The sequence below is a fragment of the Molossus molossus genome, unplaced genomic scaffold (assembly GCF_014108415.1).
Source record: "Molossus molossus isolate mMolMol1 unplaced genomic scaffold, mMolMol1.p scaffold_m16_p_14, whole genome shotgun sequence".
Lineage (NCBI taxonomy): Eukaryota > Metazoa > Chordata > Mammalia > Chiroptera > Molossidae > Molossus > Molossus molossus.
In genome coordinates, this window is record NW_023425349.1 from 6,312,860 (window position 1) to 6,339,376 (window position 26,517).

General features: G+C 51.7%; 1 protein-coding gene and 1 long non-coding RNA gene across 6 annotated transcripts in view; one reads left to right on the top strand and one right to left on the bottom strand.

Annotated features, from left to right (window-relative positions):
• Window positions 1-38: 38 nt before the first annotated feature.
• LRRC8A (leucine rich repeat containing 8 VRAC subunit A) overlaps window positions 39-26,517 on the bottom strand; it is a 28,467-nt gene continuing 1,988 nt past the window's right edge. For 3 of the 5 annotated variants that reach the window (XM_036261860.1, XM_036261859.1, XM_036261861.1), the window contains exons 2-4: window positions 24,562-24,668; window positions 7,409-9,573; window positions 1,114-2,081 (exon numbers count right to left, since the gene is read on the bottom strand). In XM_036261860.1, the coding sequence (XP_036117753.1) occupies window positions 1,806-2,081; window positions 7,409-9,565 (2,433 nt within the window). In that variant the 5' untranslated portion in view covers window positions 9,566-9,573; window positions 24,562-24,668 and the 3' untranslated portion in view covers window positions 1,114-1,805. Of the gene's footprint in view, window positions 2,082-7,408; window positions 9,574-10,060; window positions 10,615-24,561; window positions 24,669-26,517 lie in introns of all 5 variants that reach the window. The other 2 variants (XM_036261862.1, XM_036261863.1) reach the window with 2 other exon arrangements.
• On the top strand, window positions 5,716-7,796 carry LOC118630142. The gene is made up of 3 exons (XR_004959521.1): window positions 5,716-5,753; window positions 6,133-6,200; window positions 7,691-7,796. It is a non-coding gene; the product is annotated as an uncharacterized LOC118630142 (long non-coding RNA).

Here is a 26,517-nt window from a genome sequence, read left to right on the forward strand (position 1 = left end):
CCTCCTTTCTGTCCCCCTTCCCATCGAAGCTCATGAGGGCCCAAACCACAGGCGGCTGAGCTGGCAGAGAATGTGCTGGCTGTGGAAGCCCTGGCCGGGCCCACGCCCGACATGCCACAGGTGCTCTGTGCAGCCCACATCCACGGGTGGTGACAGGAACAGTGAACTATCTTGTAGGTGCCCAATGGTCACTCAGACAGCTGAGAGAAGGGTCCCCCCACAACATGGAGACCCCCAAAGACTACTTTCTGTTATAGCTTTATTTGATATTCAAACGAGTCGACGAGTTCAGACCCACATGTAACGGATTGCTTCGTGGTTGTCAGAGACTAGTGTGCGTTATTTCTGAGGATAATATCCAATGACATGACGCAGAAAACACAAATGGACAAAGAGACATAATTATTAAGACAAGAGATGCTAAAACGTGCCTTAGTGTCCAAGTGATTGATCTAAGGCAGGGACCCCAGGGACTGATCTAAAGTGAGGTGGCTTCTCATCACCAGGTGCTGAGTGGGCCATGTGTGCCAGGCGCCTGGGACAGAAACTGGAACCAAAACCTGGGGAGCCTGCTCTTCCAGGGCGACCTCCCCACCCAGGGCCCCCTCCCCACCCAGGGCCCCGCTTCCAACAGTCTGTTCTGAAGGACCAGGTGGCGACAAGGCTGATGGAAGCAGCTGAGGCTAGTGGTGGCACTGGGCACTCATGACACGTGAGGTGGGAAAGCAGAGTTAGGGCGAGGTAGCTCCTCTTGGCTCCTTAACACTGACCAGGGATGGGGAGGATGGAGCACCATTCGTCCGGGGATTAGCCAGCCCGAGTCTCCTCCCCTCTTGGCAGCTCCAGAACATTCCCTTTGGCCTACAGCCACAGAAATGAGTGTCTGCCAAGACACATGGAGGAGAAGGAAAACAAGACACCAAAAACAAAACAAAAAATCCCCACCCCAGGGGAGGAGAGGAACAAACAGAACTCTGGACCAAGGTCACACCAGATTCGAAGACACCCGGGGGAAGGAAACGACCCAAAGTCCTGCCGCTCTGCAAGGAAAACTGCGCCCGCCCTGAGACTCCAACTCACTGGCCTTTAGTGTCTTTTTTTTTTTTTTTAAAGTTTTTTCTTTTTAATACCCAAACCCTCCATGTCAAAGCTTAAAAATTTTTTTTTTACTTAAAAAAAAAATCTAAAACTGATGAGGCAAGCCCCAGGCCTGGCTTCACACCTGGTGGCCTGCTCCCCCATGGGCTGTGCTGCCAGAGCCAGCCCGACACCACTGGGGTGACCGTCCCACAGCTGGGCCACCCTGCTCAAGTCTGGGTGGGCACTAAATGCTGGCGGCATCACCATGAAAGGAAAAGCAAAACAGCCCACCTTTCCTTAAACTCCCCCATCTGAGCTGAACTTTCTTGGGAATGTGTAAGTTATCCGGAGGGAGGGGGCGGGAGGTGGAGAAAAATAAATACCAAGAGCTAAGTTGATGTCCCTGGACTTCTGGCATGGCTCAGCCTCTGGGGCAGAGATGGCCTCCAGGGAGGAGGCCTGACTGTCCAAACACTGCGCTCTGAAGCAGATGATAGGTCTCTGATCTCCCCAACAGGCGCCTGCCCTGCAGGCATGAGTCTCGGAGGAAGAAAAGGGGCCAGCCCCTCAGGTACTGTCCTGTCACCCTGGCCCAGCTCACATCCAACCCCAGGCTCCTGCCCTGGCTGAGAGGCTAGGCTGGTTGTCCCAGGGTTTCTGGGTTCCTGGGCCAGAGGACCAATCGGTGGTCCGCTGCTGGCCACTGCTCGGTGGTCCGCCAAGGTTCAGGCCTGCTCCTTGTCAGCCCTCCACAGCCGCTCTTTCACCTCGGGTGGCAACGTGTTGAACAGGTCCTCCTCCACCACCAGGCCGCTGCGCTTGAGCAGCGGGCACTCGCCCAGCTCCACGGGCAGGCACTCCAGCCGGTTGCCCCGCAGCTCGATCTGGGTCAGGTTGGTTAGCTCACCCACCCGGGAGGGCAGCGACTGCAGTACGTTGTTGCCCAGGTGCAGGGCCCGCAGCTTCCGGCACTGGAAGAGCTCTGGGGGCAGCGCCTCGATCTAGAGGGGAAGGAGCAAGAGGGGAAGGTGAGGTGGGCATGGCTCAGACCTAAGGGTCTCTGGGTTCAAGGCTTCCCTCCCTCCATCCCCTGGGCACCAGCACCTTCCCATTCCAGCTTCCTGGGGCAGCAGCAGCACCACAATCTGGGCCAAAGCCTGGCTCACTTCCACCTGTACTTTAGGTCTCAGCTCTGTAGTCACATCCTACAGGAAGCCTTCCCTGAGTAATCTATCACCTCCCGGGTAATCTATGGCACCCATCTGCCCCCAACAGCACTGATCTCTGCATGGTGAAACTGCTTGATCACCTGTCACCCCAGGACTATGAGCTCTGAGAGGGCAGGACTGGGCCCACCTTGTTCCCCACTGTCTCCCAGCACCTGGCACCCTAAGAAGCATTATCACACTAGCCTGTTACGATCACCTCCACCCCCTCAACCACTGCCCAGGGCTCGCCAGGAGCCATGCTGCTGGTCCTGTCTGGCTTGAGAACAATCTATGAGAGCAGCGGGCTGAGAAAATTCCATTCCCTTACATCTTGCTGAGAACTGGGAGAGACTGCCAATAGGAGTGAGAATCCCAGCTGTGTCACTTTCCCTTCCTGGGCCTCAGTTTCCTCATCTGTCAAATCCCAGGCTGTTCATGAGTGCATGGAGCCCAGTAGTGGCAATTCAGAGGTCCCTCTTTCTGATTTTGCAAAATTAGAATAATGGGCAGCACCCATTAGCTTATTACACAGTCAGGCTCACTCTGAGAACTGAGACAATGAACTCTTTTAACCCTTGAAACTACCTGTAAATATTCTGTAAACACTTCCCATTTTACAAATGGGGTAACTGAGGTCCTAGAGAAGCCAACTTGCCCAGTGGTTCACAGCCGGAAAGTGGTAGAGCCAAGATTTGAGTCTGGTTCAACAGCCCACGCTCTGCTAAGTGTCCGCACTGTTGGTGGAACAAGGAGCAAACATGGGGCCTGCATGGGGACATGCTGTCTGCAGGCACATGGGAAGAGCCCCACAGTGCCAGCTTCTTCCCTGCCCTTCTGTGAGTGTCAGCTATAAATCTGAGGTCTTACTGAGCCAATCTGCTCTAAAGCAACCTACTTCAGATGTGCGAGGCAGGAGGGACCCTACCAGCTCTGAGGCTGCTCTGTCCCTGTCACTGCTTTCCTGTGGAGGAGGCCAAAACCTGGAGAAGTGAACTGCAATGTCACAGCAGAAGGGTGGAGCCTGGCTTCCTCTGCCTCAGAGCCCCACTGTAGTTCCATCTGCACATATGGTGCTCTACAGTGTAACCTCAGGCAAGGCCCCTCCCTACCTGGGCCTCAGTTTCTCCATTTGTAGAATATAAAGACTGGACTAGAACTGCCTCTCAGCTGGGATCTTCTGCGGCTGAGGACCACTGGGCAGACTTGGACCTCCCCCTACTAGGCTCTTGATCTCTCTGGCCATTTTTGGAAGAGGACACTCATTCTGGGTGAGGAACGTGTCCTTCCCAACAGGAAAATCAGCATGGCTATGGCTAGGCAGAGGGCATGCTATGAGGAACACTGAGGCTATTTTAAAGGATGTTCCTGACGTGGGCTTCCAAAACTGCCACCACTGTGCCCAATGGTCAGGATGGGGCAGAGGTGGCTCCAGGTCCGTAGGGCCAAGTTCAGGGACATGAAGTGAAGGGCAGATAGGACATGGACTCCAACAGTACTGAGGGGCCAGAGCGTCCCAGACAGCCCACTCCCATCCACAGGGGCACCCTCTGATGACACAGACGTGGTCAGAGCAGTGGGAAAGGTTCCGGCAGAGTGGCAGAGCTGGGTTCACATGCAGAGCCCCCCTCCCTGAAATCACCCTCCCCGGAACACTCCCTGCCCTAGCCAGTGAGCTCTCTCCAGAGAAAAAGAAGGTGAATTCAGTGGCTCAATGCCTCACCATGGCCACACCTGTCCTTCCCGGGACTGGGCTTGTCCCCAGTCTCACTATGTCCCACTTTCTCAGGGACCTCAGTGGCTCCCGCATCAGCACTGAAGTGGCCTCCAATATACCTGATCTTTGAAAAAGACAACCTCCCAGGAGCCTCTGGGGCTGCTGCATCATTCTCCAACCTCCCCTGAGGAAAGATGCCATCTCTCCTCAGCCCACTGCGATCCAGCTTCTGCCCCATCCACCCTTGAAACTCTTTGGCCAAAGTCACCAACTGTCATTCCTAATCCACTGGATTCAAACCCATTCTCCTTTTATCTGACTCCCTTCCGTGCCACAAGCCCACACTCCACTGCCTTGCTCCTCTGCCATCCATCCTGAAGTCTCCAGCTAGGCTTCCTTCCCCCTCCATTCTGTCTCCCTGGTGATCTTGTCAAGGATTCTTCTTACCCATGAGCCCTGGGACAATGACACCTTGAGCTTCAGGCTGACTCAACATGGCCTTCTGGATGTCCCAGGGCACCAGACACCTAATACGGGACATACAATCTCCTTTCGGAAAACCTGTGCCTCCTCCAGTGTCCTGTCTCAATGACCATCCATCTACCCAAGCAGCCAGGTGAGAAACCTCCAGTCACCCCAGACTGCTCCCTCCCTCCCCACATCCAACCTAGCCCACATCCTGTGGGCTCCATCTCCCAAGTCTCCTGGAAGTCCTGTGTCTCCCCATCCCTGGCAGCCTCTGCCAGTTAAGGCATGCCCCTTCCCCTGTGGCTGCACATGGGTTTCTATCAACTCCTGACTGCTCACCTTGCCCCCTCCAACACACCCCTCGAGCTGCAGCAAGAGCAACCTCTAAACTGCAAGTCGGCTTGCTGTTTTACTGCTCAATCAGCAAGAGTCTGGTGAACATTTGCATTGAATGGAAAGAGCAAAGGTCCTTGCCTGAGTTTCTGGACTGGTAAAAGGAATGAACAGGAAATAAAGAAAGGTTCCCACTGAAAGAGAAGTGGAAAGAACAGGATGCTCCTCCCAGCCCTGGTGGACAGCCTGGCCCCTGCCCTCAGGGAAAGTCCAAATTCCAGGGATGGCTCATTGCTCCTCCTGCTGCTTTCAGTTACATTTCAGGGACAGAACCTAACAGGTCCTTTCTTCTCACCTGGCTAACTTCTCATTCTGCAGCACCAGGTGGAATGTTCTTCCTCCAGGAAGCCCACCAACCCTGGGTTAGTCTGGGTTGAGGCCACACTGTGCTCCCAGGAACCTTATGCCCCAACATAGCTTTTGTTACACTGTGCTTTCTCCACCAGACAGTGAGGTCAGGACAGGCAGACTGTGGGCCTTGTTCGTCCCTGCGTCCCAGCATCTCACTCCACGCTAGGAGTGCTCAAAAAAGATTTGTCAAGTCAATGAACAAATGAATGAATGAGTGGACAAATGAATGCCTGTGCTGGGCCATACCCACCCTGCCTTTCTACCTGCAAGCTAGGGTGGCCCGCAAGAACCATCAGACTCCTGAGGAAGGAGAGGGGCTCTGGCTTAAAAGGAGGAGCCTGAGTAGGACTGGTCCAAGTGAGTTCTTTTCCTTATAAGGCCTCTGGCATTCGAGGGGGCGGGGACAGGACATGATTAAGCAGTGCAATAAACAGGGTGTCACAGGGTCTCCTTCTTGGGGAGAGCATGCCTCCTTCTATCAGCTCCTTTCCTGAGGGGTGACCTCAGCCACTAGGCATGACCTAACAGGCATACTTGGGGTGAGCAGGTGGGGGTGGGGGTGGGGGTCAGGATGGGGAATCAGGCTGGCCACTGGCCACAGCCCTCAGTTGAAAGAAAGGCCCATCAAACTGCAATGTTCACAGCTCCCTGGACAAGGCAGGCATCCCAAAGGGTCGTGGGATGACCATGTCCAACCAAATTCCAGAGGCTATCTGGCCCCAGGGTGAGTTCTGGGGAAACCACACGGTCCCCCTATACATGTTAAAGAAGGGGCCAGATTTTATGGTGCTCTCCAAACATGGCTTCTCTGCAGAAGTCCAACTTTCCTGACTAGGGAACCTGTCCCAAGCTCTAGGGGTAGATTCTCCAGAGTGAAGCCACCTGGGATGTGACCTTCTCCCTTGTTCTTTCTCACAGGTATAGGCTCAGTCCTAATTTGGGAGAGGGGAACAGGATTTGTCACCATCTCTGACATATGGAAACAGGTTGGTCTGCAGTCTGAGAGGCTTAGGGAAGAGGGGAGGGGGCTTCTAAGGGGCACGCCTGGACTCTCTGATCTGAGTGACACTGGAGAGGCGTGTCCTTTCCTGGGCAGGGGCATTTCGGGGGCTGCCTGCCTGTGTCTGGGGCTGAGGAAACACTATGCCCTGAACAGGTGACACAGCAAGTGTTCGCTAACCAATGGTTGCTGCTCTATGCCACTGTCTTCGATAGAGGTACAGATGTGGTGGCTGAATCAGCCCCCTCCCGGGGGTCGCAGCTCCTGGACACAGAACTCCAGCACCACCCACCTCACCAAGAGTCTCCACCTTGAAAGTAGGGACCCAGAAGATCTGTTTTTTCCACTGTCAACCTCCTTGCAGGTCCCCAGGAGGGGTGGCCCCCTCAGTGGCTGTGGCTTTGCTTCTACTGCAGAGGCCAGACCACAAAGCCACAGGAGCACCCTGTCCTCAACCCCACCCGCCTGCCTCTGTGGAGGGGCCTTGGGTGGGGGGCTTCCCAGGCCAGGCGAGGGACTGCTGACTGTCTCCAGGGTGTGGCATCCCACACGGCCAACCCCGAACGGACGGTTTGCAGTTTCCTCTCCAGAGAAGCAGGTGGTGATAAGTCAGCCCAACCAAGCCCAAGTCTGCCTTCCACCACCCCTAAATGCAGAGGGGAGAGGGGTGAGAGTAACATGCTAGGAGCTGCAGAGACAGTTTGGCTTCCCCTCAGCAGGCAGCAGTCACCACAGAGTTCCTGTTCCTGGTGGACCCAGACTGGTGCTTCAGCTCCAAACCTGGTCTGGAATGGGCTGAGGAAATACTGCTAGATCCAGGCCGACTCCTGCCCCCCACAACCCAACCCTGAAAGACAGACAGAGAGAGCACCACTGGCCTTGGATCTCCTGCCCCTGCATACCCTGCCTATGACAAACCTGCACAAGGACACCATGGGGACAGACCCCACCTGACTACCCATCTTCCTGGCAGGAGAACTCTGCAGCATTCTGTGGCAGAGACAGGCTCCCAACCCCAGACATCCTGATTTGGCTGAATGGGGCAGGGTAATATGTATTTTTAAAAGCTGCTCCCAGGCAGTTCTGGGAACCAGAGGTGAGGTCCCAAGGCACTGGGCTCCTGAGCACCCCCACCACGGACCACAGCTAGCCCACCCACCAGCCCGCAGGTGGAGCCAGGGCTAAGCCACTCACCCGGTTGGCCGTGATGGCCAGATTCTGGAGGTTCTGCAGGAGGCCAATGTCAGCGGGGAGAAAGGTCAGGTTATTGTGGCTGAGGTCCAGGTAGCGCAGCTTGCGGCAATAGAAGAGCTGGGGGGGGATCTTCTCAATCTTGTTGCGGTTCAGATAGAGGCGCTCAAGGTTGGTGAGGTTGCCGATCTGGATGGGGATGTAGGCGATGTGGTTGTACCATAGCTTAAGGCAAGTGAGGCGGTGCAGGTGCTGGAAGCTGATGATCTCCTCAATGGTCTTCAGGTTGTTGTCCTTGAGGTCGATCTCCTGCAGGTTGTGAAGGCTGAAGATGGAGTGAGGGATGCGCTCCAGGTCACAGCGGATCAGCTCTAGCTCCGTCAGGTTTACCATCTTCTTGAGGCTGTTGAGCACGATGAGCTTGGTGCCCTCATTGTTGATGGACAGCTTCTGCAGGTGCACACCCACGTCTGTGACCACCTGTGGCAGCTTGCTCAGGTTGCTCTTAAGCCGTAGCACCTTAAGGCGCTTGAGCTCGCGCAGCCCGTCGATGACGATGTAGCGGTTGTTCTCCGCGCTCAGGTTGCCCGTCAGGTGCAGCTCCTCCAGCGTCTTCAGGCTGTAGATCCACAGCGGGATCTCCTTAATGTCCGTGAACTTGATGTGCAGTGCCCGCAGGTTCTCGCGTAGGAAGGCCAGAGCAGGTGCCTCAATTTTGGCCGCTGTGTGGTACAGCCACAGCTCCTTGAGGCCCGTGAGCTGGGCAATGCTGGGTGGGATGGTCACGTCTGGAATCAGCTCCAGCTTCAGCACCTCCAGCTCCACTAGGTCAAACACGGTGTCAGGGATGCCGCTGAGCATGAACAGGTGCAATTCCAGCTTGTCTTGTGCATTCTTAGTAAGCCGCTGCCTCAGCTTGTCCAGCGTCCATTCATTGTTGAGGTTCAGCTGCCGCAGCTTGTTCTCACTCACCTCCGACAGGAAGACGGCAAAGCGCTTGGAGTAGAGCGGATCATACTGGTCGATGAGGTGCAGCATGAAGGCGAAGTCATTCTTCACGTCGGGGATGTCACTGTAGCTGCTCTCCTCGCGAATCGACTCGAATGAGTACTTCTTGAGGGAGCGGCGCAGCATCCACCACAGCGTGTACATGCAGATGAGGCCGTAGAAGATGACCAGGCTGATGTAGAAAGATGCCAGGATCTTAAAGAGAGTGGCCAGGGGGTGGGCACACCGGTAGGTGCGGTAGCCCGTCAGGCTCTCAATGTCCACAGTGCAGTCCACGTCGAACTTAATGTTGTGCACATAGTACACAGTGTAGCAGATGATGAGGATGAACTTGATCACCTTGATGATGGTCTGTCGCATGTACAGGCGGTACACAATGTCCCCCTCCTCCACGTGGGTTCGGAACTTCTTCACCTTCTCAAACAGTGCCTTGGCCTGCTCCCCCTCCTTCTTGTCCAGCACGCCTGTCTCCGATCGGTCCACAATGCCCTGCTCGATCCGAGACTTGGTCCTCTGCAGCATGGGCACAGTGGCCTCCACGTCCTCACTGACAGTAGATGACTTCTTGTCCATGGAGCCATTCATCTTGCTAAAGGCCGGCTTGGGGTCGCTCTCCTCTACCACCGTCTCTGACAGGGCCCGTGTGGTCCATGGCGAGTCGAAGCACTTGAGCAGGATAGACACAAAGTGCTCCAGCTTTGAGCTGGTACGTGGGAACTTGAACCAGAAGTTGCTGCAGGCCAGGAAGATGAGTGTGTGCAGAAGCACCAAATAGGGGAAGTACTTGGCGAACCAGTGCAAGCGGTTCTCATAGCACACGGCGTCCACGTAGTTGTACTGGTGCCGATCCAGGTCATACTTGATTCCCGTGGGGCCTGTGTCAGGGATTGGCAAGACAGTAGAGTTGGAGTAGGTGGGCTCTGGGCCTGGGGCCGCCCAGCTCCGGAAAGAGTCGTTGCAGGAATCCTTAGTGACCCATTTACAAGGCAGGCAGATCATCTTGTCCTGGGTGACCTGCAGTGTGCCCCCAAAGACTGCGATCATCAGCATGACAATGGAGATGTAGTCGGTGAACACGTCCCACCATGGCTTCAGGATCCGGTACGCGGGCTGTGTGTCCGCAAAATAGCGGAGCTCTGTCACTGGAATCATGGTTCAACCTGAAAAGGACCCACATGAGGGGGTTACTGCAGGGTAGCCTGGGGTCAGGGGAAGGAGACAATGGACCCATTGTCCAAAATTACACCTCAAGTCTAACTGGAAGTCGGAGTATTGCCACTCGAGGGACAGCCCATGGGCTAGTCTTTTTCCAGAAACCATGTGGTCACCAGATGGCTGGGAAACCACTGAGACAGATGGCAGACAACCTCCCCATTTCACAGACAGGAAGACTGAGCACTGAGACCAGGACCCACACTGTCAGATAGCTAATTCGGCCTCATAGGAGAATCCCCGCATTCCAGCAAGAGCATTTGGGAATTCCTGGCTAGACCCCATCTTCTCACTGATCGAACTGACTGGAGGGGCTTGTTGAAAACCACCAGGTCACTCAGAACCAGCTGCCATGAAGCTGCGCCGGGGGCCTGAAGAGATTTCTGCAGCATGAGAAAATACAAATGCGCAAGAGGAGGCTTAATATGGACTCACTTTTGTAAACCAAATAGGGAAGTTTGAGCACTCCTATGTGTGTGCATGTAGATGTGTCCATACAGGAACCCAGGAGCACTGGGGACCGGAGGACACACACACAGTAGGTGTGACGACGAGGAGCTCCTGGGGGCGGGGACAAGACAACAAGACTGTTCTCCTCCTGAAGCAGGAAGACATGATCACAAATGTGCATTTATGCAAAATTATCTCTGGTTGTGTCCGTCCATGGGTGTGTATAAAGAAACTACAAGCAGCAACAGCAGCTTCTCTCCCTGAAGAGTCCAGTTCCGCAGGTCTCAGGTAAAGCCGGGAATCTAATTTTTTTAATACATGACTTCGGTGACAGTAATGATTGGCCAAGTTTGGGAAACATTAGATTAGAAGCTACATTCAGGAAATCCAGCCAGTGACATACAGAAGGTGTGCAACAAAATAAACGTGTGTAAGGAATCTCATCCGTGGTCACTCTGCCAAGGCACGTTGCTCTTGTAACGAGCAGTATAAGATGAACGGGATGAAAAAGGTACTAGATGCTGCTCACGGGAGAATGCCTGGGAAAAAATAAAAAGCGTAAGGACAGAAATGAAATCCCCTGTAAAACTCCACCCAGGGTTACCCACTGTTAACTTTTCAATGAGTAATAATAATCTTCTAGTCCTTTCTGTGTATACTTTTAAAAATAAAATTGTAATTTCACTTTACATCCTATTTTCTAATCTAGACTTTAAATCAAGGTTTTAAAAAAAACCTGTTTAGACAAATGGATCTGTTTCTCTTGGGAGGGGAACAAGGGTGCCTAGGTTATGGGACTGGGCCACCTTATTTTGATTAATGATAATATAAATAATGACAACAGCCCTGACTGGGTTGGCTCAAAGAGGTTGGAGCATCGGCCCATGGACCAAAGAGTAGTGGGTTCAATTCCTGTCAAGGGCACGTACCTTGGCTGCGGTTTGGGCCCTGGCCCTGGTTGGGGTCATGTGGGAGACAACCAACTGATGTGTCTCTCTCACATCGATGTGTCTCTCTCTCACCCCCTCCTTCTCTCCCTCCTAGTCTATCTGCAGATAAATGGAAAAATGTCCTCAGGTGAGGATTAAAATAATAATAATAATAATAATAATAATGACAACAGTAATGAACGCTTCATAAAACAGGGCGTCCCTGCAAACTTCCCATCCTGCCCTTCCGGGGCACAGGGGATGGGTGGGGAGAGCAGAAGGAAAGCACAACAGAACCCTGGGAAAAGAGTGGGGCATTGAGAAGGATGTGTGCGAGGCACCAAGCTAGCCCACTATGGAGTCCCTGTCATGGAATCCCTTCAATGCTGGAATGCAGGGCTTCTCTTCAGCCCCATTCCACAGATGGAGGAATTAAGGCCTTGAGAAGTAGAGTCACCAGCCCAACGTCACTCTTACAAACTGAGGACAGAGCCGAGACCAAGCCCCAGAATATCTGTCCACCTCCTCGCTTGGGTCCTTACCACTGCTTGGCATTGTCTCCATCTGCCCAGAAGCCCTACACGCCATCCATACCAAGGGACTAAGCACAGGAGTGCAGCTTCCCCACCTCCCAGGGTTCCAGAGCTCAGGTCACTGCAGGGCCAGCAGACACCCTGGGTGGGTGGCTCCAGCCCAGGGGTCAGCCCTCCTGGTGAGGCCAAGAGGTACAGGCCAAGGGAAGTGCCCGCTCCACAGGAAGGCCCAGGCCCTCTAATGACCAGCTGGCTCGTCACACCACCCACACGCCTAGGAAAGTGGCACTCCAGGGGAGGGCATGCTGAATCAAGCAGCCGGCTGGAGGCTGAGAGAAACCCAGACATTTGCCCCTCCCTTCCTGGCTCCCCACGTCTACATCCAGGGGGACACCCAATGACTGGGGACCAGAAGAGAGGAGGGACCAAGAAGAGAGGGCCTGCGATGGCCTGCCCTGGAGAATCCAGAATGAATGGGCTATGGCAGGATGCCAGGCGTGGGGAGTAGAGGCAGTTAATGACCAGGCAGGATGTGGTTACAACCTCACTGTTTCAGACAGTGAATGGGTGTGTCAGGAGCCTAGAGAACACCCAGCCTCACAGTAAGGAGGTGCCTCTGGGCCCCTGCTATCCTGAGCTTTCCACATGCTGCCTTCTTGACTCCTGGTTCTGAGGAACTGTTCATAGCTCCATTGCCAGATGAGGGGGCCTGAGGCTCAGATAGGCAGGAAACAGTCCAGTCTGTTCTGTCCCAACATGCCTGGCTCTTACCCCCCACCCCCCCACCCAACACCGGGTCTCAAAGTACATCCTGAACTCTGCTTAGCCCTTGGCTCGGTCCTGTGGGGATAACAAAAGTGACCAAAGTATGTCCCCCATAGCAGAGGCCGCTAGGTCCAGTGTGTGAGGGACGGGGTGGGAGAGACAGGAGTGCCCGAATAACTGGACTCTGCGCGCAGGGAGGGGCAGCGGTGGCTACAGTAGGAGCTAGGTGCCAACCTCCCGCTGGGAAGGGCTTCAAGGAGGCAGGCTGCAGGCAAGCTCCTCACTGGCTCGCAGCCTTAGGTTCTGCACAAACATGAGGGGCAGGACACCTCACAGAGCTGCTGGGAAGAGTCCATGCAATTTCATGCTTTTACAGAACTTAGTGCAGAGTGGGGAGGACAGTCGTTCTGGCTGGGGCACAGCTCTCCTTGACCTCCTTGTCACTTGGGAGAGGACCAGATGCTCCTTGGGGACAGGAATCTTCAGCACACAGCGGGTGCTCAATAAATGCTGAGGATCTCAAGAGCACCCGAGAGGGGAATAGGGCCGGAGTGGGTGCAGAGTAGTGTGTGGGTTGCAGGGTGTGGCAGAGAGGAGACAGCTTCAGTTCCTGGTGGATCTGGGCTGGCAGGGCTGCAGGGGCAGAGGGAGGAAGCAGCCCAACTGGGAGGGCCCCGGGGAAGGTGATGGCTCCCCCACAGGTGGGAGCTCCAGTGCAGACCTGTCCCAGGAGCTGGGTGACTCAAGGTGACTACATACCTAAACACCCGGTTAGAGTAGCTCCCCATTCCCACACTAATAACAGAGGGCCAAGCCCAGAAGCTTCACTAGCCCAGGAGGTGCACATTGTTTTGGTGCCCATTTTTTTTCTCCTAAAGGTTTATTGTGGTAGAATATACGTAACACAAAACCTACCATTTTAACCATTTTTAGGTGTATAGTGCAGTGGTATTAAGTGCATTCACAGAAACTCTGTCCCCATTAAAACTCCTATCCCCTCCCAACCCCAACCTCTGGCAACCACCATTCTACTTTCTGTTTCAAACTGACAACTCTAGGGACCTCATATCAGTGGAATCACACACACTATTTGTCCTTTTGTCTCTGGTTTACTTCACCTAACATAATATCCTCAGGTTCATCCACGTTATAGCGTATATCAGAATTTCCTTCCTTTTTAGGCCGAATAATATTCCCCATGCTTACTTTTTAGACAGGGAAACTGAGGCTCAGGGAGAGACATGATTTGCCAGCTTCATATGCCTATAAGTGACAGAGGGCACCCTCACACGGTATCTCCTCCAGGGGGCCATTCAGATGGAGCAGACCCCACCTGACAGCTGCCCCTGGGGCACAATGGATGTGGTCAGGAGAGCATGGAAGGGAAAGGGGGAGGAGTCAAGGGAGTGGGGACCTTTTCTAGTTATGAAAAGGCCCTTCCAGAAGTTTCCTGCAGACAGTGCATTCATCCCCTTCCCACACTTAGCCCTCCAGAGCCAGCAGTGCCTCCTAGCAAAGGTGTGGAAAAGGCTTCTCTGCCAGGGCCTCAGTTTCCCTGTCTGGAAGGGAGCAGAGAATCTTCACAGATGTGCCCACATTTTATAAAAGGTGGTCAAGGTACCAAGGGACGTGTGATCACAGAACAAATACAGAACTTAGAAACATAAGAAAAAGACAATCAAGCCCTGGCCAGTGTGGCTCAGTTGGTTCGAGTGTTGTCTCGTACGATGAAAGGTGGCAGGTTCGATTTCTGGTCAAGGCATGCATAGGAGGCAACTGACTGATGTTTCTCTTTCCTTTTCTTCTCTTTCTCTTTCTCTCTCCCCGCCCTTCCTCTCTCTAAAATTAAAAACAAAACAAAATAAAAAAACCTGCCCTGGCCGGTGTTTCTCAGTGGTTAGAGTGTCAGCCCTTGGACCAAAGGGTTGTAGGTTCAATTCCTGGTCAAGGGCTTGTAACTGGGTAGCAGGTTTGATTTTGGCACTGTGCCAGAGGCAACCAATCGATGTCTTTCTCCCCTTCCATTCTAAAAATCAATGGAAAAATATCTTCAGGTGCAGATTAACAAAAAAGAAAAAAAAAGGTAAGCAATTGAAGAAAAAATGGCCAAATATGTGAATAGACAAATCAAAGGAAAAAATTGCAAATAGAAATTAATGTATGATGCAATTCCTTTTTTTTTTTATCCTCACCCAAGGACATTTTTCCCAGTTTTTGTTCAGATAGAGTGGGAGGGAGGGAGAGAAAGAAACATCGACATGAAAGGGACACATCGAGTGGCTGCCTCCCGTACAACCCAACCAGGGTTGGGGACAAACCGCAAGCCTGAGGTACACGCCCCCAGCGGGAACTGAACCCAGGTCTCTCTGGACCGCAGGCCGACGCTCTAACCACTGAGCCAAACGGGCCAGGGCTATGATGCAATTCTTAATCTCATTACTAATCAGGGAGTGCAGATTAAAACAATCAGATGCCATTTCATGCCCCCATGACTGGCCTTGATGTTGAATTCCTATAGGATGAGACAGGGTGCACAGATCCTACAATCCAGCAATTTCTTCCCGAGTTGCAGATCTCAGAGAGTCACTTTATACATACATGTGAAGCCATGGACAGGGATGCTCACTGAAGAGTTGTTCCTAATAGCAAAAATTCAGCAACAAGCTAAATATCATTAAGGGGAGGAAGGATAAACTGCTCTAATCATACAACTGAATAGGAAAGCAAAGAAAGTAAGTGAACTCTAGCAACATGGATGAATAGATAGACCTCAAAAACAACGTTGAACTAAAAACAAGCTACAAACCAATCAATACATACACTATGTAAGGTTTTGCATAATGTATAGATAGATCCATGTGTAGTGAAGGTATAAAAACATGTATGGAGGGCCCCAAAATCAAGGTAAACATTTCACTTAGCAGGAAGAAATGGGATTGGAAAAGAAACTTCAAGTGAGCTTGAAATAATGTGAGAGAGAATCTGAAACAATTATTGCAAAAATTAAGGTCTCACAAAGCTAAGTGCTGGATATAAAAGTATTTTAGTTTTATACTGTTTGTGTGCTTAAACTATTTCATATAAAATTTAGCAAAATAATCATCCTGGTTGGCCCTCTCTCTGGCCCTCACACCTGCCAGGCTCAGCTGGATGCAGCATCTAACAGACTGGTTGCCAGGATGGCAGATTCAATTTCTCCTCTCAACTGGCCTGCTGCTCACGGGTGCAGCAGCCCCTGTGGTCTCTGAGGATCCTGCAGATTCAGCATCACCCCTTCCTAATCCTGCCCTGCCCCTAGGGAGATGTGGAAGTGGGTAGGGTGCAATCAGACCCTTCCCACGGTGTCCCCCACACAGGTGGGGAGAAGTGGGCTCAGGTTCCTACAGCAGGGCTGGAGCATCCCTGTTCCTGGGAGTCAGAAAAGCCACCCAGAGGCTCCCATCCTCCCCAGTGGCGGCAGGCAGATTTCAGGGATGGCAAAGAACAAGAGCTTTGGAGTTGGGGAGACACAGGTTTAAATCTAGCTCTACCACGAAACGATTCCACGACCCCAGGCAAATTATTTAAAAACAGAGTTGCTGTCCTGGCCAGTTTGGCCCAACGGTTAGAGCGTCGGCTCTTGGACCAATGACTCATGGGTTCGATTTCAGTCAAGGGCATGTGCCTTGGTTGTGGTTCGTCCCCAGCCCTGGTCAGGGTCGTGCAAGAGGCAAACAGTCGATGTGTTCCTCTCACATCGATGTTTCTCTCTCTCTCTCTCTCTCTCTCTCTCTCTCTCTCTCTCCCTCCCTCCCTCCCTCCCTCCCTTCCTTCCTCCGTCCCTCCCTCCCACTCTATATGAACAAAAATGGAAAAATATCCTCAGGTGAAGATTAAAAAAAAACAGAGTTGCTAAGCCTCTGTTTTTGCAACTTTAAAATGTGACTAATATTACCTACCTCAGAGATCTGTATACAGTGACCCAAAAGATGTCCAAGTGATATTAAGTAACACAAGAGAAATGCTAGTATAAAAATTTATGGTCAGTAAAAGAAGCCAGTCACAAAAAGACAACTACTAAATACTGCAGGATTCCACTGATATGAAGTCCCTAGAGCTGTCAAATTCAGAGATAGGAAGTAGAATGGCAGGTGCTGGAGGAAGAAATAACGGGGAGTTAGTGTTCAATGCGGAGAGTTTCAGTATGGGAAGATGAGGAGTTCTGGAGATGTATGGTAGCAAGGGCTGTATGATGTGAATGTAACTTAATGCCACTGAACTGTGCCCTTAAAAGTGGTTAAGAAAGCCCTGGCCGGTTTGGCTCAGGGGTTAGAGTGTCAGCCTGTGGACCAATGAGTCGTAGGTTCAATTCCGGCCAAGGGCACATACCTCAGTAGCAATTAGTCCCTGGCCCTGGTTGGGGTCGTGCGGGAGGTAGTCATTGGATGTGTCCCTTTCACATCAATGTTTCTCTCGCTCCCTCGCACTCTATCTGAATAAAAATGAAACAATGTCCTCAGGATTAAAAAAAAAAAATGGTTAGAAAGCTATGGCCAGGGTAGCTCAGTGGTAAGAGCATCGGCCTGAGCACCAAAGGGTCTCGGGTTTCATTCCTAGTCAAGGGCATGTATCTGGGTTGCAGGTTCGATCCCCCTCCCTCTCTTCCACTCTCTCTAAAAAAAAATCAATGGAAAAAAATGATCCTCAGGTGAGGGTTAAAAAAGAAAATACTTAAGATGGTAAAAGTTGTTATGTATATATTATCACAACAACAAAATAAAACTAGGGGGAAAAGTATGATCCTATTCTTTTTTTTTTGGTCCTCAACTGGGGATATATTTGCATACATCTTCAGATAGAACAGGAGGGAGAGAAACATCGATGTGAGAGACACATCAACTGGCTGCCACCCACACAACCCCGGCTGGGGACAAACTGCAACCAAGGTAGGTCCCTGAGCGGTAACCGAACCCGGGTCTCTCTGGTCTGCGGGCCAATGCTCTAAACGCTGAGCCAAACTGGCCAGGGCTTTTATTGATTTTTTTAGAGAGATGAAGAGAGAGAGAGATAGAAACATAGATTGGCTGCCTACCGCACGGCCCCCACTGGGGATTGAGCATGAAACCCAGGTATGTGCCCTGAAGGGGAATAAAACCAGGACCTCCCAGTCTATGGGACAAAGCTCAATCCACAGAGCCACACTGGCCAGGCCCCATTCTTGTTTTAAAACAATTACATCAGTAACAAACTTATTGCTGTCTGCATGGAAAAATCTGGAGGAAGCATCTGAGATCTTGTTTCCCAGCATTGTTGTCAGCTTTACTTCAAATAAACGCTTATAAAAAATTCTAAAAGGAAAAAGAAAAATCTGGAAAGTTACACAGCGAACTGTATGTGGTGAAATCTGAGGACAGGTAAGAATGTATAGGGTTGTCTACATTACACATTCTTCTATTACTTCAATTTGGTATTTTTATAAGTAGAAAAAAATACTTGGGAAAAAGCCAAAAGGCCTTCCTCACTGTGTGGTTTCTGAGGATCATAAAAGAGTTTACGAGAAATACCTGCCACTTACGTTAGAAAAAGGTCAGTCCGCTCCTGCCTGCCCTACCCAAGTGGCGGGCACTCTTCAACAGGGCAAGTCTCACTACAGGGAAGCGGTATCTCAGGAAAGGTGAGCTCAGACCCATGGCTTTCCCTCTCTGAGCCTCAGTTTCCTCAACAGTAAAAGGGGATTATTACAGTTCCTATCTCAGAGGCTTATTGTGAGAATTACAAATAAGACAATGCATATTGTGTCAACTAATGTCTGGCACAGAGAAAGGCACCTTATAGTTACCACACCCAGCTGCCATGGCAGAAAACCCTCCCAGAATTCAAGGGGGAGACATCCAGGTGACGGCTGAGCCAAAAGCACAAATACCTACAGCCCAGAGCACACACCTAGAGGCCCCCAGGACCTCCTGGATCTCAAAGAGCCATGAACTTCTGAAGCCCCCCCTGGTTCCGGTCCCCAGGAAAGAACAGGGGGTGGAGAGCTGACATTCTGCTCATAGCACCATCCCCTGGGTGTCAATCCCAGTCCCAGCTGTTGATTTCCTACTGAAGCTCCTTACAGACAGAAAGGGAGTGAAAGAAATGACACGCTGCCCCCTCAGTCCCAGAGCAAGACCACTCAACAAGCTCCAGTCCCACTGTGGCCTACAGATTTGGCTTCCACACCTGAGCGGTGGCAGCAGGCGAGGCAGCGGGTAAACAGGGCACAGAGAGCCTTTTGTTTTTTGTTGAAGCCCAGAGAGGCTGGGAATACTTCCCAGGCAGGAGGGAAGGGGGAGGCTGTACCACAGTTGGGAAGGCTGTCCCTCCAACATTCTCCCAGGGAAGGGGGCAGGGCCATTTCCAAGAGGCCCTAGGAAGACACTGGGTCACTGGCCTTGTCCCAGGAGGGCTCTGAGCCTGTGAATCTGCTCCTTGGTCAGCGCCCCCAAGCCTCCTCTGGTCCCAGAGCCAGGAAGAAGAGGTGACCTTGTCATATGGTGTACACAGCCCCCACCCGCCCAAGCTCAGGGCACTGCCTTCTCTAGGCCCCCGCCCTCTCTAGGCCCCCACACCCAGCTGGAGTGAGTCAGCGGCTGTGGGCTGGGGGCGCTGCCTGGCTTGGCACTCTCCCTGCAGAGAAGGGCACACCCTCACTTCCCTGGGAGAGGAAAAGGGGAGACAGTCTGGGCCAGAGGGGGGAGGAGAACAAGTTTCAGTTGCAAACTGTTCTCACTTTTGGGCTGGCCCTCCCAAACAAGCTTATCCTCCTGCAAATTTGCAAGGGCAGGGCCTGCCTTAGGGATAGAGTGATAGGTAAAGGACACCCATATTGGACTTCCCCCACTGTGAGCCCCAAACACAGAAGCAGGAGGCCAAGCTGGAGGTGAGGGCTTCCTCCTACCCCTCCAGGTTGGCTAGAGTGACTGGTTACTGAAACTGCACCCAGCACTTCCTGTGCCTCAGCTCCCAATCTCCCAACCTCCACCAAAACCATAAGGTGGCTCCAGGACTCTAGTTTCCTTATCTGTAAAATGGGCTGCTAAGTCCATTCCTTATAGGGTGGTGTTGAGGATCAAAGAAGCCAGTCCACAGAAACATCTGGCCCAGTGCCGGAACATAGTAAGGCTCTGTAAAGTTAGCTGCTGTTATTATTGTGGTTTTATCAGTCCCTTTAAGGGCCTTAAGATTGAGGTCCAGAGAAGTTAAGTGACCTGCCCTAGGACACACAGCAAGATGGTGGGAAAGATCACCCCAGATCTGACCTTCCATTGTGCCAATCTGCCTCAAAAGTAAGCTGGTCCCCTGGTCCTACCCAGGCACCCAAACCCATGGAGACATTTCCCGGGACAAGATTGCCTTTTCCTGAGGGGGCATGGAAACAAGGTCTCTGCAGGGAACCCTAGCAGGCCACACTCAGATGCTTCTGGGTTTTTCAGGTACAGTTATAGGAAAACTTTAGAAGGGAGCTGAGCTCTGGATTTGGGCTTAGAAGCCAGGTGCTGGGTCTGGGCCCATGGGGGCAGAAAGGTCTTACAGACAGGTCTTGATCTGCTATGAATACCAGCACCATGGCCAGGTGGGTCAGTTGTTTGGAGTGTTGCCCCATACACCAAAAAGGTTTTGGGTTGGATTCCCAGTCAGGGCATATACCCAAGTTGCAGATTCGATCCTCAGTTGGGGTATAGATAGGAGGCAACTGATCAATGTCTCTCTTTCTCTCCTTCCTCTCTCTAAAATCAATTTAAGCCCAGCTGGTATGGCTCAGTTGGTTGAGCTTCATCCCATGCACCAGGAGGTCGCTGGTTCAATCCCCAGTAGGGGGCTTGCAGGAGGCAGCCGATCAATATTTCTCATTGATGCTTCTTTCTCTTTCTCTCTCTCTCCTCCGCCTCCCTTTCCCTGTCTGAAATCAATACAAACATATTTAGCCCAGCTAGTGCAGCTCAGTGCTTGAGCGTCGACCCATGCACCAAGAGGTCGCTGGTTCGATTCCCAGTCAGGGCACAGGGCCAAATCCCCAGTGGGGGACATGCAGAAGGCAGCAACTGATGCCCTCTCTCATCAATGTTTCTCTCTCTCTCTCCCTCTCCCTTCCTCTCTCACTAAAAACAATAAAGAAAAAAACAAAAAAAAGCAAAACCTATTTAAAGTAAATTTTTAAAATATCCTCGGGTGAGGATAAAAATAAAAAATACCAGCACTGCTTCTGGACAGGTAACAGAACATGGGCATGAGCACCCAAAAGAGGCTGTAGATGCACCTTCTGCTGAGATCCCAGGGGACTAGGACTGAGAGGGCCTGGCAGAGGGTGAGATGCCTGGCTCTGTTGGCAGGAGGGGCTGCCCCCTGGGATGCTGACCCAGGGCACCAGCTGGGAGATAGGAAGGACAGTATTCCCACACGGTCCTGGCCCTGTTCAGCACACCTGACTCTGTCAGAGGGTGTGAATTTGGCAGTGGTGCCTCTGAGAATGTCTAACTGGCAAGTGAGAGCTGTGGAATTTTACAGCTCCTTTACTCTAGTGGAACATTACTCTAGGCAGGAGGCTATATTGTAGCTGTCTATTTAATTTTGAGGTTTTAAGCTCTCTAGAGATGTTTAAATGTAGTACTTGCTACAAGATGCAGTAGAAATGCATCGGAAGAGACAGCAGGGATGTCTGTGGCTGGAAGTAAAAGTTATTCTAGAAATGTCAGTCCCACACATCTTTGATGAGGGAAAGTTAAATGTCCCAAAGCCCCAACACAGACATACTGGGAGGTCACTAAAATCCCCCGGTACTGAGGGGAACTCAATCAACTTCTACACCAAGGGCATCAGTACTGATGGCAGAGAAACCAGAGGTGGGGACCAGGGCTGAAAGAGTTGCCCTGGTCAGTATTTCTGGGCGTGGTCTGCAGACTACTGGCCTCATGACAGCCTGGGGAGCTTCTTCAAAGTGCGGATTCCTGGGCCCAGCCCCCAGGCTTTGACTGCAGGTCTGTGGTGGGCTCAGGGGAAATAACATTTTCACAAGCTCCCAGACACTCTGAGGTACCCCAAGCCTGAGAACCTAGAGAAAAACAAAAGTGAAAGGTGGGGTAAAAGCACAGGCTGCCAAGGCAAACAGAACCGGGTTCAGTCCTGGCTTTGCCACAAAGATAACTTTGGGCAAGAGCCCTCGTCCCTCCGAGTCTTGGACTCCTGGCCTGTAAAATGGTGAAACTGCCCCACAAATGTGGCTGTGGCAGGTAAGGTGGTAAATGTATGTAATGACCTAGCACAGTGCCTAACGCCCAGATCGTGGCCACTGAGGATGACCACTGGACCCGAGGGCCCTGCTGCTGGAAACAGGGAGGAGGCAGAGAGGCCAACTCCTGGGGCTCTCTGCCAGAGTGACTCTATGAGAAGGAAAGACTCCAGGGAAAGAATGAGAGGGAGTAATGTGGGAGAGAGAGGGTCAGGCCAGTGAGTCTGAGAACCTCGCCAGGTGAGGGAGACTTCTCAGGCACAAGTCCCATCCCCAGCTTGATCCTGCCAAGTCACTCTGCTGGTTCCACAAAACCAGGCTTCCAGGCCCGAAGTCCCTCCTGCCGAAACCCAGCCTGAGGCCTTTGTGCCCGAAAAGAGGGTGGCCCCTCCACTTTCTTCCCTGCACACCCTCAAGGCTCAAACCTGAAGGAAGCACTGCAAGGGAATCAAGACCAAGGTTTCTGCCAGGAGCTGCCAGGGTAAACTGAGTCAGGGCCAGACTCAGGCAAATGCAACAACTCGTGTGTGCCCCCTCAAATTCCCAATCGCCCCTGCCTCAGGTAGACAGAAAGGCCAAATTTCTCAGTCCAGCCCATGCCATCCCCTCCACACTGTCCCTGGCATGGAGGAGGAATTCTAATCTCAGATAAGTAGGACCTGCTGCTTCCTGCTCATCGCTGGCCAGAGACCAGCTCAGGCCTCTCCTCTCTGCAGGACAGAGTTCCTCAAAACCAACAGGAAACTCCTACAGGGTAGGGCCCAGATTTGCTGACCTTGTCCCAATAAACAGGAGAGTCAACAAAATCACACACCAGGCATTTCCCACCCACCTCTGCTGCTGCAAATGCCCCAACACAAAATCCTCCTGTGGTGAGGGGAGGGAGCAATGGGGTAGGAGAAACAATGTCAGATGTTCTGACAGGACACACACTCTCAGATCTCCCCTTGCCTGGGAGAGAGGTCCAGGGGTAACCATTAATGAAGCAAGAGCAAGCTGTGACCATCAGCTGTAACAGGACGTGCTTTTGGATACATAAGCAAATTATTCACATCTCTGGAGAAGGAGATCTTGAGAGACTTTCACTTTTATATGACATTAAAACCAAAACATTATAAAAACATAATGAGCCCTGGACAGTTTTGCTCAGTGGTTAGAGCATCAGCCTGTGGTCCAGAGAGACCTGAGATCGGTTCCTGCTTAAGGGCACATACCTCGGTTGCAGTTTGTCCCCAACTCTGGATGGGTGGTGCAGGTGGCAATCACTCGATGTGTCCCTTTCAGGTCGATGTTTCTCTCTCTCTCCCTCCCACTCTATCTGAACAAAAAATGGAAAAATGTCCTCCGGTGAGGATAAAGAAAAACAAAATCATTGCCCTGGCCGGTTTGGCTCAGCGGTCAGAGCATCGGCCTGCGGTCCGGAGAGACCCGGGTTCGGTTCCCACTAAGGGCATGTACCTTGGTTGCAGTTTGTCCCCGGCCCTGGTTGGTTGTGCGGGTGGCAGCCACTCGATGTGTCCCTTTCATGTCGATGTTTCTCTCTCTCTCTCTCTTCCTCTCTCTCCCTCCCACTCTATCTGTGCAAAAAATGGAAAAAAATGTCCTCGGGTGAAGATAAAAAAAAAAAAGAAAAGAAAAACAAAATCAAAAACAAAAATACATAATGAGCCTGGCCAGTGTGGCTCAGTGGTTGAGCATCGACCCATACACCAAGAAGTTGCTGGTTTGATTCCCGGTCAGGGCACATGCCCAGGTTGTGGGTTCAATCCCCAGTGGGGGAGCATGTTGGAGGCAGCCAATTGATGTTCTTTCTCATAGATGTTTCTATCTCTCTCTCCCTCTTCCTTCCCCTCTCTCTCTAAAGATCAATAAAGAAAAGTAAATAAGTAAAACATAACGAACATGCAACTATGTTGGTAATCACAGAATAATAATAATAATAATAATAATAATAATATTTCTTTGAAAATCCAAGCTAGAAAGGGCCAGGCTTTCCTTAACAAAAAGCCAAGGTGGGAGGTAGATGCAGGGAGGCCTCAGGCAGGGAGCAAAGGACCCTGGCCCAGGATTCCAGGATCAGGATCAAGTCCCATATCCCCACCTTCCTTCCCGATGAGTTTGGGCAAATTGCTTCCTCTCTCACAGCCTCAGTTTCCACATCCATACACAGGGGATGAAGGCCATTGATAAGGCTGTGTTTTTCAAATTATAAAGCAGTCTATACATACATTAATATGATTGGGGAACGTGTGCCAGGACACATACTCAGCTAAGTGCCTTTCCCTGTATCAAAATAATTAATCTTCAAAATATTCTAAAAGGAGGCAAGGTACTGATATTATCCCTTTGATCGATAAGAAAACTAAGGCCCTCAGAGGCACAGTGACTGATTCACAGTCACTCGTGGAACATGAGACAATCGGAACTCAAACCCAGGTCTGACTACAAAGTGTCGGCCCTGCTCAAAGCACTCCCCTGCCTTTGGGAACTGTTTTCCAAAGCATAGGCCAAGGAATCCCAGTCCTCAAACAGGTCCATGCGCATGATCAAATAAGTGTGGGGAAACATGACTTGCTAGCTCCCTCTCAGAGAGTCGATGCTCGCTTCAATGCATTCAAGGCTCTGAGAAGTCCTATAGCAAGGACAAGCTGATTCCCACTGTGACCAAAGAAACTGGTGTTCCACGGAACACACCCTGGGAAATGTGGTCATGAGACAGTATCCACAACAAGCCAGACTGACAAGATCGGGGCTGAAGGAAAAAAAAACCAGAGTTGGCAATGAAACTTAACATTGGCATTCAAAGAGTACAGCAACCACACACTACTCAGCTGAGTTAGGCGGAGCAGGAAGAATTGTTTTCTGCCACCTCTGCCCTAGATGTCCTGGGCCTACAGTGAGAAGAGCAAAGGAATGCAGAGACGAAGGAGATACTGCCCTTTGCTCCCAGGCTGGGAAGGCAGCTGAGCGGAGGCCATGGCTGGCCTGGAGGGAGAGGGGCCCAGTCCTTACCCCGGGGACGGCTCTGCTATCTGCGTGTTGGCTGTCGGTGCTGAGGCTGGCCCACTTCTGTCTGGGCAGGGTCTTGGCATTTCTTTCGCTCCATGGAAGCTGCCTCCCTATGAGGAAGCAAGAGCTACTGTCAGCAGGGATGTGTGTGACTAGCAGTTACCTGCTGTGCCGCCAACATTTTCTGAGTGCCTGCTTGGTGCCAGGCCCTCAGCTGGGCTCTGGGGTGACAAGAGGGAACCAGACAGTCTACTAGGGAGATGCCAAGTCAACAGTTACAAGTGGCTCTGAAGAGCCCAGGGCTCTGCTGTGGGAACCTAAAAGCTGTGGGAATATAGAGGAAACACTAGACCCACACTGATGGCGCCAGGGAAGGCTCCCCAGAAAAGGTGCTGTCTGAGTTGACTGCTGAGGAAGAAGAGTAGGGGTTGGAGAAAGAGGCTTGAGGCAGAAGGAACAGCACATGTTTGCCTGGAGGGGAAAGAACATGGCATCTAGAGAATGCTGACTGGTTCAATCTGGCTAGATCCAGGGCTGGAAGTGGGATGTGGAGAGAAGTGAGCTACTGCAGGGTGAGCCAGATCCAGGTAAAGACAAACCCTCAGCCCAGACACATGAATTCAATTCAAATACAAAACTCAGCCATTATCTACCAGTCAAGAAGCATTTAGTGAGTATCTACATCATCCCAGCACTCTGCTCAGAAATATTCCCAAGAGTGAACAAGACAAGTTAGCAGGGTGGGGGGAGAAGTGTATTCAGACTACAACAGGGGTAGAGGGAACATCTAAATCAGCCAGCAGTGCCTGGCCATTGTGGCTCAGAGGTTGAGCATCAACCTAAGAACCAGGAGGTTGCCAGTTTGATTCCCTGTTGGGGCAGATGCTCAGGTTGTGGGCCAAATCCCCAGTGGGAGGCATGCTGGAGGCAGCCAACTGATGTTCTCTCTCATCAATGTTCCTCTCTCTCCAAAAACCAATAAAGAAAAATAAATAAATAAAAATAAACAAATCAATCAGGAGCTGGGAGTGTGACCCAGCCATTAAAGAAGGCCAAAGGATAAGCAGGAGTTAGCAGGAAGGAGCAAGGGGGAATGGTGAAGGAGGGAGTGCAGGCAGACAAAGGAACTTAGAGGGTTCTAGGAGGGACTGTGAAGCCTTTCAACCATTTATGCCATGGAGAAATATCACACCTACGCAGTGCTAGGCACTGTGCTGGGAGGAAAGAACCAGAAGACGGCCTCCAGCCTCCAGCCTCACAGGGAGATAATAACCCAGCAATCCCACAAAGGGTGATGGCAGCTAGGCAGAAAAGCACCTAGAGGAGCACTAGGCAGAAGCCACAGAGGCCATCTAAGCCAGCCTCTACCCCCCTACCCGCAGCTGCCCTCCTCAGCAATGATGTGGATACCCAATGAGGCAGTCTAGTCACTTGCTTGTGGCAGATCCAGGACCAGACTCTGGCCTCTGGACTCCTTGCAACTGATTCTTCTACTCCTTCCTCTTCTAGGAAACAAAGTGACCGACCCTTATATATTCACCTAGAGCTAATGCCTCTTTCCTCTGGGTTGCCTCTGTACTGTTTCTATTATTAAGCTGTATCCATATTTCCTGTCTGCCTCTCTTCCGAGACTGCAACTCAGAGGAGGTCAGGAGCTGTGTTCTCCGAGCACCATTCCTGGACCAGGCCAGGCTCTTACCAAAGGACCGCTGAGTGAACGAACAAATGAATCAAGGATGGAGAGATAGTATGCTGGGCTCTAGGGTGCCATATCCATCCTACCTCATCCTATCTCCCTCCTCATTAGGAGGGACTGTGACTAGGGAGATGCCAAGTCAACAGTTACAAGTGGCTATTTGCCTATGCCTCAGTGTCCCCACTCAATGTCACCTCCACTCTTGAAAGAAGGAGTCAGGAATCAGGCTGATTCCTTCCCTTCAACTCCTACCGGCAAGGTCC